General features: G+C 36.0%; 1 protein-coding gene across 1 annotated transcript; it reads left to right on the plus strand.

Annotated features, from left to right (window-relative positions):
• The first annotated feature begins 1,883 nt into the window (after positions 1–1,883).
• LOC149813571 (uncharacterized) lies at positions 1,884–10,791 on the plus strand. The gene is made up of 2 exons (XM_089991147.1): positions 1,884–2,423; positions 10,675–10,791. The coding sequence occupies exons 1-2, from the start codon at positions 1,884–1,886 to the stop codon at positions 10,789–10,791; spliced, it is 657 nt and encodes a 218-aa protein (XP_089847273.1).
• Positions 10,792–11,526: the final 735 nt, after the last annotated feature.

Consider the following 11,526-nt stretch of genomic DNA (forward strand, 5'->3'; position numbering starts at 1 on the left):
ATCACTTGGATTTTAAAATAATACGAAAAGAATTTTGAAAATATGAGGTAATTTTATCCTAAATGATGAATGAATTAAAGAATTTGAAAATGAGTTTTGAAAAGCATATTTCATTCTTTAAATGAATTGAAATGAGATTGAAGATATAATACATTTCTGACTATGGTCATAAAATGTATTATATAATAATCATATTTAAATTCAAGTGAAGAATAAAATACATTTTTGGTGCCTTTATAGAGTTTAAAATAAAATTAACTCTTAATGTATCCTGACTATGGCCATTGATATACATTTTGAGTTAATTTGAAGTTAAACTCTGATAAAAGAGAAAAAAATATTTAGAAATATGATGATTTTTGAAAAGAGACCCAGTGTGGATCCAATGTTATTCCATAAAAGATAAGAATCCTAAGCATTGTCCACATTTTGACTATGACCATCAATGTGGGTCATTTGCTTAGGATTAATTACCTCTTATTAGAATGGTGCCCGTGCCATTCGTGTTTCACCATTGTGGTTTCTTGAGAATTAAGAGGAAAATAGCATGAAAAAACAATTTATGATATCTATAATGCCCGCACATTCTAATCTAAAACTGGAAATATAAGGTTCTCATTATAGTCTAACTATTACAACCTTTAAATTGAAATTGAAATGATAAATTTCTAATCTAAGAAGGATTTTGACAAATTTTCATATTTTCTGCAAAACGTAACGAATATGTTATATTTCTTTCACTTGTCTTTGCACATTTTTATATACGTGTGTAGCGTTACATTTGAGATAAGAGATAAAAAAGTTATATTGTTGTTACATTTGAGATACCAGTAAAAGATATAATAGCATTTGATCTTCTGCACACACGTGCTCTCACCAGCGCACATTATCGATAACAATAACAACTTATGCATGATCTTCATCCAACAATAACAGTTTATCTTCACGTAATATTTAGTGGGCTGGTTACATTCTCTATTTTTTCTCCAGCACAGGCGTCAATTGTATTTTCTGATTTTTCTCCAACATATTTTTTATCGATAACACCTGTATGTGTGTTATCAATAACATCATGTTCCTTCTCATGACATGTGTTATCCATAACATCTGAGTGTGTGATAACGGCCTGACCCATATTACTGATAGAGGGGACTGCCATCCTTTAAATTTAGCCATTCCCATGAAGTACTAGTATGCGTAGCATTGTCACCCTTTGGCATCACTATACATGTTCTGGTTTGAGTCAGAGCATCCAAGTTGAGGAATTATAGTGCAACTTTTTCTGATTTAGCAGCTACGTTCTTTTGATGGTTAATTGAACAAATGAATGGTGTGTGTTGAAAATACTATCACGATCATGACGTGATCACGTCACATGATCACATCGTGATCCATTTGGGTCTCGATAAGGACTCTCCACACAAATGTAGCTACCACCGAATATAGTTGATCCAGCTCCTCCAATGTTGCTGACTACACCTAACCATTTCCTTATCAATTGGCTATTCCCTGCACAACTATTCTCACTATGTACGCAACATTATCCTTATCAAGGATAATGCTATTATTCCCATGTACGTTATTATTCGTTTGTTACCCCCTGTACAGTTGGTCCCACCATGCATGCAACATTATCCTTATCAAGGATAATGTTGTTATCGATGACGACCCTTATATATACCCATGGGCTGTAACCTGTCAAGTGTATGATTAAAGTAATAAGAACTGAATGCTCTTTCTCCCATGGATGTAGGCATAACACCGAACCACGTAAATTTTTTATTCACATTTCTTCCTTTCTTAAGTTTTCTTTTATCATGGTATCAAATAAGATTCAGATGAACCCATAACTACTTTCGAACGTACCTTCAGGCCACTAGCTGATGGCGAAAAGAGAGGACAAATTCAGCTACAACAATTCTTCTATGCACATCACGTCGAAGATGGTAGTGCAAGAGCAAAACCCAACATTCAAAATCACCACCGTGCCACTGAATGGATCAAACTATCTGACATGGTCGAAGGCTGCCACTCTTTTTATCAGCGAAATGTCCAAACTAGGATTCGTTAATGGTAAGATCACACCACCAAAACCTGAGGATTTGACCTACGATGAGTGGGAGTTGGGGAACCACCTCGTCATGTCCTGGCTGTTGAACTTCATAGACTCCAATATAGTCGAGGGATTTTTATTCCTCGACACTGTAAAAGAAATATGGGACTCCCTGAGCGACATTTACGGTGAGCAAAATAACCTTGTGAGAGTTTACCAACTCCATCAGAATATCGCTCACCTAACCAAAGATGAGAAGCCATTCTACTCATACCTTAGCTTCCTATGTGCCATGTGGGATGAAATGAACCTATATTGCCCGGTCACTAACGATATAGACATCATCAAGAAGCGTGTCGAGGAGGACAAGGTATTCAAGACCGTTGTCGGCCTCAGACAAGACTATGACAACATGAGGAGTCAGATCCTCATGTCTAGGGAACTACCTCACTTTATTGAAGTTTGGTCCATCATACAACCTGAGGAGACATGCCAAAAAGTTATGAGACCTAAATCTAAACCCCACATCAAAACTCATGAGAAAGTTGCTTTTTCGAGCAACTCTAGGGAGAACTTGGCCAAACCTCCACTCGAACACAGAGGGAACGAACACCCACAGATAAGTGTTGGGATCTTCATGGACACCCCGAGCAGCAAAAGCTGCATACCAATACCAAGGGCTCAAAATCGGGAACCACCATCGATGACCTCGTACAACTCCTACAACACATCAATAAATCCAACCTAGAGGCAATACTCGAACAGTAACAAAAGGAAGCTACATATAACATGTCCGCGCTAAGTTCCAAACTTATCAATTCTAGGTCGGTCATCGACACAGACGCTACTGATCACATGATAGGCAAGGTCGATCTGTTGATAAATCTTTGATCCACCAACAAAGGCCCTGTTAGCATCGCTAATGGATCTCAGATCCTCGTCCAGAACATTGGTGATGTCCATCTCCTTAATGGCTTAAGACTCTCAGAGGCTTGATGTCTTCTTTTAAATCGTTGTAATTTTGAAAAGATTTTTATATGTAAAACATGTGAAAACCAGACATCAAATAATAAAAACCGGTTCTCACTAGTGGATGAGACCGAGTCGAACTCAGAGAACGAGAATATTTCGTATTCAAGCACACAAATCTAAACTATTCTTTAGTGCCAAATTATAAAATGTAAAATATACAAGAAAAGTAAAAACAACTAACTATTACAACAAATGAATACCCTTCGCAAAGGGCGTAAAAAACAATATTTACAAACCCAAAATTAAATTCCTAATTCTAAACTGAAAAGTAAAAAGAAGCTTCTACTCTTGCACCCTTTCGTGTCATGCAATCACTTTTGCTCCACTCCTGTGCTATCCTGCACAAATCAACAGAACACGAGCAGTACCAGAGATAGAAGAAATAACATGTATGCTAAACAAGGAATTAGAAAATGACTGTTACAAGAATAAAAACAAACATGAAATGACTTAAAAGAAAACAAACAAGATAATAAGAAACTGATGAAAAACAGGAAATTACACAGATTTTATTACAGAAATGAATCAAACAGCAATCTCAGAATGAACAAAAACAAACAAAAAAATTACAAAAGCAAGGCAACTAATTATGCTGAAAATAGGAAATTACAAAACAGAAAATTACAAGGAATGAAACAAACAGGAATTCGGTATTGAACAAACAGGAAATACAATCGAATAAAAACATGAAATGCAATCAAATGAAAACAGGAAATGCAATACTGTAAAACAAACAAAACAAACAAAACAAAAGAAAAATTAAGGAAATCAGAAAATGCAAAATGAGAAATTCAAAACAGCAGAACAGGGAAATGATGAACTATGCAGGAAATAAAAGAAATTGAAAACATATAAAACAGAAACAACAAAATAAGAAATCAAATGAATGAATGACAGAAGAAAATAATTGCAGATAAAGAAGAAAAAGAAATGTGATGAGTGAAAAACAGTAAATGCAATGCTAAAAAAACCAAAACAAAACATGAAATCTGATAGTGAATGCAAAAATAGAAAATGACGATGAATCAAAACAGAATTAATAACAAGAAATAACTAACTTTGAAACAGGAAATTCAGAAGATGCGTTGTAGAAAACTAGGAATAACATCACGATCTGTAACTAATCCTATTTGAAATTAACTCAACAGGAATGGAAATTAACAAAGAGCAGGGAATCAAATTACAGTAAGCAACAATTGAACTAATCTGTAAATGAAACAAACAAAAAAAACGGAAAGCATGAACATATATTGGCAGAAATTAATAGCCGAATTACATTCTTTTTCATTTTTTTCTAAAACAAAAACAAGATCGATTGAAAAGACAAAGAAGAAACAGGGAAACGGATGTGAGTTGCATTTTTTTTTCATTTTTTTTTCTGAAATAAAAACAAGACCGATTGAATCTAATTGAAAAGAAGAAGGAAAAGAGAATGAATCTGAAGAAAAAGAAGAAGAAGAAGAAGAAGAAGAAGAAGAAGAAGAAGAAGAAGAGGCAGAGGACTTACCGTAACCAGAGGGATTAGAAGAAAGAGGTGGCCTCCACCACTCACGCCGTCGCCGGACTGAATAGCCACCACCACCGACTGGAGATTGAACAGAGAAAGAGGGAGAAGGGGAAGGAAGGTCAAGAAATGGTCGACGATGGTGGAGAAGGGTGAGAAGAGAGGTAAAAGAGGGAAAAGGAGAAATGGCTCAGGCGCAAATGAGGGAGTCCATCTGTTTTTTCCCATTTTCGGTTTTTAAAAACACGCAAACCGGTTTGTTTTATTTTCTTCAAAAATTAAAAGAACTGTTTAAAAAAAACCTTATTTGCTAAAAACCTCAAAACTAAACTTAAACTATTCTAATCTAATTCTACTTATGATTATTTTATAATTTTTTTATTTTTATTAAAAACTAAAACTACTACGTAAATACAAACATTAAAATATATACTAAAATACAAAATAAAGCTATTTTTTCAAGCATTTTCTATTTTTAATTCATTTTAGCACTTTCACTTAAAACCAGCATAAAATTGGGTTTTAAATCATTTTTTTTCATGAAATCATGCATATTTTTGATATGAAATATCCCTAAAATATATGCATGATCAAATACCCCCATGCTTATGTTTTGCTAGTCCTCGAGCAAACTAGAAAAATGCAAGAAATCAAACTATCACCTAACTCACTTTCGTAGGAATCACGGTTGCATTTAGCTCATGCAACAAGCCCTTTCAACCCCTGGGTTACCCCAGTGGATGAGTAAGGTCTCGTGAGGGTTTGCAGTGATGCTACCCACAAACATCTCTGTCATGTATGCAAAATATTACACATCCTCATAAGTAGTAGTTAATTAAAGACTTTGTTTTCACAAATATTTCGTGTTACAAAAAAAATCAAAACATAATTAGAGTCTTTTATATACCACCACAGAAAAAGAATTTCTTTCACTTTTCTAAATATCACAATTATTTATGTTTTATTCTTAGAAAATCCAATAAAAACATATTATTATTTACTTATCCTCACTCATATGTTTTCTGCACAGGTTTTCTCAATCACACTTAAGCATTGAACTTTCCTTTCTTTTTAAGCTCTTTTCTTAATTTTTCATTTTTTTCACACTTTTTCTTTTTGCGTATTTATTCTTTTCTTATAGCTTGCGTGTGGTCTGCTTTTATGCCTTGTGCAATGTCAATATCTCTCTATACTTTTTCAATGCATACCAAAAGATATCAACTAAGACATAAAAGTGACTTTCTTCATTTACCTTTTGCAACATGAGAGTCAAACACTTCAACTTGTATCTGTTCTCAGCTACTTAGGATCACGAAGTTTTCCACTCTCCTTTTCGAAATGGAATTAAAAGTTTCAACTTACATCTAAGTCCCATCTACTAAGGATTGTGGAATTATCCAAACAACCTAACGCATGCTCTTTTTCACTTTTTGAGCTCATTTTTACGCTTTTGTTCATTTGCTTTGTTTTTCAAAAATACAATTATGCATATTCATATTTGTGATTCAAAATAAATTCTAACATGTATTTATCATCATTTCTTCGAAATCCGCATAAACAACCATAATTTTTAGATCCATGTCAGAAAAAAAATTTCGTGGGACTTAAAAATCCTCTAAAAACATCAGATTTGAAATAACATTCATATAAGTTCAAACTCTTTCTTTAAAAACCTACTTTTCACGAGAGATGTGTAAACATGTGCAAGAACGTAAACAGAAATATCAAGGTGTGCAAACTACACCCTCTCCCATGCTTGAATGGCACTGTCCTAGTGGCACTCCCCCATGCTTAGATGAAACTAAGTGAATGCACATGAGACAAAATAAATGAGGGAAAAGAGTAGAATGACCTGACATGAATTAAAAATGCACGTTCTATGAATGTAATGAATGCATTGTGTACATGACAAAACATAAAACTCATAGAAAAAGATAGCAAACGAAAAATAAAACCAAAGAAAATCTACAAATCCTAAAAGCGAATGTAATACTGTACAAAATATGGGTTGCCTCCCATAAAGCGCTAAGTTTTACGTCCCTAGCCAGATGGATCCCTGGAAAAACCTTCATCGTCCATGAGATCAATGGACATGAAGTCAGGCTCAATCAGACTCTATAAAGAAAAGAGTGTCATCTATGACACTATGCACTGTGTTTCCATCTCGTCTACCTCTAAATGTGGTATCATGACTCTGTAGACAAGAAGGATGAAGATTAGTCTCATCTAAGAGACTAGTCAGGAAATGAGAGTCTAGGACTGACCGACTATCAATGAATGCAAATTCAGACAAGTGGTGAATATGATCTGGCTTTACTTGGTCAAGCACCTTCTGCATCTGAACCTCTTGCTTACTGAAAACAATCGTTGATCCTAAAGGCTGAGAAAATGGGGCTTTATGAATATGTGATGATAATGCATGCTGTGGGCCAGGCCCCTTTTGCTGAGGTATCATGGAGATCGACTCGTCAATAGAAATGATGTGGGGCTCATGAGTCGATTCCTGAATGGGATGATACGCCTTCCCATACTGAAGGGATGTAACAGACTTAACCTGCTCATTATGTGAATTAGTGAGTTGCAAGTTAAATGACATGGAATCCTCTCCCTTTGAGATGACAACAGGCCTACTAGATGGGTTTCCCTCGCTTTGCCTACTAAAGGTCTCAACCAACTGTCCCATTTGAGTCTCTAGCTTGGCTATTGACTGCATATGGGAGCTCAAAACTTGTAATATCCTATCTTGGAAGGATTGACTAGGTGAAGGCTCATGAGAATAGGGTTGAGTATAAGCAGGTTGGGCTGGGGAATAACTTGATTGCTGAAATCTAGGCGCATAATCGCCTTGCCTGGGTTGGGTCTGGGAAGGGTTAGGGGGTGGACTGATGAGGTGGTTTCGCCAACCTGAGTTATATGAAGGTGTAAATGAATCATGCATGGGTCTAGCGAAACCTTGGGCGACATTCACCTGCTCCTGAACGAATTCAGAATATAGCGGTGCTGCCGGACACTCTGAAACACAGTGTGCAGGGCTAGCACAACGCTCGCACACTCTTCCTACTGGACTTCTCGAAGAATTGGCTAGGAGTTGATCTAATTTCCTAGTCAACTGGTCAACCTTGGTACACAATTCTAACTCAGACCCGACTTCGAAAATCCCTATTTTGCTAGGACCACTAGACAGAGATGTAGTCCTATCGAGCCGTGAAGACAAAGCTTGATGCATCATATTTTCACTCAAGGTCTCAAATAGAGACCACGCCTCATCCTCACTCTTGAGCATAAAAGGGCCCCCACAAGATGAATCAACCATTTGACGGTGCTTCTCAGTAAGCCCGTCATAGAAATACTGCACCAACTGCCAACGAGGCACCTGGTGATGGGGACACTTGCGGAGAAGATCTTTCAATCTCTCCCAAGACTCGTGAAACTGTTCTCTCTCAATTTGAGAAAAACTGGTTATAGCTTTACGAAACTGATTCGTTTTACCAATTGGGAAGTACTTTTTGAGGAATTCGCGCTACATTACTTCTCAAGTAGTAATACGAACCGCCTCAAGAGATTTTAGCCAGTGCTTGGCTTTATCTTTGAGAGAGAACGGAAACAAAGTCAACCTCATAGCGTCGTCTCCAAAGTTGTTGATTCACACTGTCGAGCAAATCTCACGGAATTCGTCGAGATGACGATATGGGTCCTCATTGCTAAGGCCATAAAACGAAGGTAGCATTTGAATCACACTGGACTTTATCTCAAAATGGTTCGCTCCTACATCAGGTCTCATGATGTAGGAGGCAGGAGTATACGTATTTGGCATGAAGTACTCCCTCAAATGACAGATCAATTGATGATCGTCAGCCATTGCATACACCTTGGAGTAGATCGGTGTAGCACACGTCCTAACTTTGGGTTTTCTACCTAACTAACGCACTAAGCGGCCAAACCACGCAAACCACAAAGCGAGTAAACTAAAAAACAACAAAAACTAAACAAACACTACGCAATTGCACACAACAGGGATTACACAAAAGAAATATGAAATCTATGTGTACGGTACCAATCGTACACAGTCACCTCTAAGAGGATCCTAGTGGGTGGGCTGTGCAGAAAAGTAAGCTCTTCTCTACGATATGCATATACGTGGTTCTAAACCTAAATGCAACAAATACTAGGCAATAAAGTGAATACTAATATTACGCCGTTCCCCAGCAACGACGCCAAAAAATTGATGTCTTCTTTTAAATCGTTGTAATTTTGAAAAGATTTTTATATGTAAAACATGTGAAACCAGACATCAAATAATAAAAACCGGTTCTCACTAGTGGATGAGACCGGGTCGAACTCAGGGAACGGGAATATTTCGTATTCAAGCACACAAATCTAAACTATTCTTTATTGCAAAATTATAAAATGTAAAATGTATAAGAAAAGTAAAAACAACTAACTATTACAACAAATAAATACCCTTCGCAGAGGGCGTAAAAAACAATATTTACAAATCCAAAATTAAATTCCTAATTCTAAACTGAAAAGTAAAAAGAAGCTTCTACTCTTGCACCCTTCTGTGTCATGCAATCGCTTCTGCTCCACTCCTGTGCTATCCTGCACAAATCAACAGAACACGAGCAGTACCGGAGATAGAAGAAATAACATCTATGCTAAACAAGGAATTAGAAAATGATTGTTACAAGAATAAAAACAAAACATGAAATGACTTAAAAGAAAACATACAAGATAATAAGAAACTGATGAAAAACAGGAAATTACACAGATTTTATTACAGAAATGAATTAAACAGGAATCTCAGAATGAACAAAAACAAACAAAAAAATTACAGAAGCAAGGCAACTAATTATGCTGAAAACAGGAAATTACATGAAATCTGATAGTGAATACAAAAATAGAAAATGACGATGAATCAAAACAGAATTAATAACAAGAAATAACTAACTTTAAAACAGGAAATTCATAAGATGCATTGCAAAAAACTAGGAATAACATCACGATTTGTAACTAATCCTATTTGAAATTAACTCAACAAGAATGAAAATTAACAAAGACCAGGGAATCAAATTACAGTAAGCAGCAATTGAACTAATCTGTAAATGAAACAAAAAAAAAAACAGAAAGCATGAACAGATATTGGCAGAAATTAATAGCCGAATTACATTCTTTTTCATTTTTTTCTAAAACAAAAACAAGATCGATTGAAAAGACAAAGAAGAAACAGGGAAACAGATGTGAGTTACGTTTTTTTTTTCATTCATTTTTCTGAAATAAAAACAAGATCGATTGAATCTAATTGAAAAAAAGGAGAAGAGAATGAATCTGAAGAAGAAGAAGAAGAATAAGAAGAAGATGCAGAGGACTTACCGTAACCAGAGAGATTAGAATAAAGAGGTGGCCTCCACCACTCACGCCGTCGCCGGACTGAATAGCCACCACCACCGACTAAAGATTGAACAGAGAAAGAGGGAGAAGGGGAAGGAAGGTCAAGAAATGGCCGGCGATGGTGGAGAAGGGTGAGAAGAGAGGGAAGAGAAGTAAAAGAGGGGAAAGGGGAAATGGCTCAGGCGCAAATAAGGGAGACCATTTGTTTTTTCCCATTTTCGGTTTTTAAAAACACGCAAACCGGTTTTGAACCGGTTTGTTTTATTTTTTTCAAAAATTAAAAGAACTGTTTAAAAAAACCTTATTTGCTAAAAACCTCAAAACTAAACTTAAACTATTCTAATCTAATTCTACTTATGATTATTTTATATATTTTTTTATTTTTATTAAAAACTAAAACTACTACGTAAATACAAACATTAAAATATATACTAAAATGCAAAATAAAGCTACTTTTCAAGCATTTTCTATTTTTAATTCATTTTAGCACTTTCACTCAAAACCAACATAAAATTGGGTTTAAAATCATTTTTTTCATAAAATCATGCATATTTTTGATATGAAATATCCCTAAAATATATGCATGATCAAGGCTCTATATATTCTTTATTTTCCTTCTAGCCTCATGTCCGTCAGCAAGATAACCAAAAGTCATAACTGCATTGCAATTTTTTCTTCTAAGCATGTGGTTTGTCAGGACCTGAACATAAAGAAGGTGATTGGTAAAGTACATGCCATAAATGGGCTCTACCTTCTTGATGCGGAAAGCCAAGCCCACATCGTCTGCAAGATGACCAACATGGATGAAAGGTAGCATTCCAGACTCGGACACCCCTCTCACCACATCTTGAAAAGGATATTTCTTGATATCCCACTATCTCAAAAATCATGTGATGCATGTCAATATTCCAAACCAGGATTCCTTTTTCTCTGTCTGAAATAAAAAGTGATGAGAACTTTTCCCTTATTCACTCAGATGTGTGGAGACCAACTCTCTTTGAATCGTAGTTTGGTTTTAGATATTTCATAACCTTCACTGATGATCACTCACATGCAATATGGGTATATTTGCTCAAATACAAGGATAAAGTCTTTAATACCTATAGGGAATTTGAAAACATGGTTGAAACCCAATTCAATGCCAAAATCTAAACTTTTTGTTCGAACAATGAGAGAGAGCATGTCAACACCAAGTTCGCTGGACACCTCACAAGCCGTGGTATCACCCACCAAACCAGTTGCATCGGCACAAAAAAATAGAACTCTCTTAAACATAGCCAGGGCCTTTATGTTCCATATGAATGTTCCCTAGAGCTATTAGGCAAATGCCATATCCACCGGCTGCTACGTATTTGATCGCCTACCCAGCCAAGCCATCAATTACATGACCCCCATGGAGATGATTAGGGGAAAGAGTTTGCCCTTGTCACATCTATGGGTGTTCAGGTGTAAATGCTTTGTCCACCTACAAGAGCGGCATAGGGAAAAACTTGAAAGAAGCTTAATGTTAGGAAGCTTTGACAAAAGCTTAATTTCTCTTCAAAAGTTT

The sequence above is a fragment of the Nuphar pumila genome, chromosome 16 (assembly GCF_984573655.1).
Source record: "Nuphar pumila chromosome 16, dmNupPumi1.hap1.1, whole genome shotgun sequence".
NCBI classification, from domain to species: domain Eukaryota; kingdom Viridiplantae; phylum Streptophyta; class Magnoliopsida; order Nymphaeales; family Nymphaeaceae; genus Nuphar; species Nuphar pumila.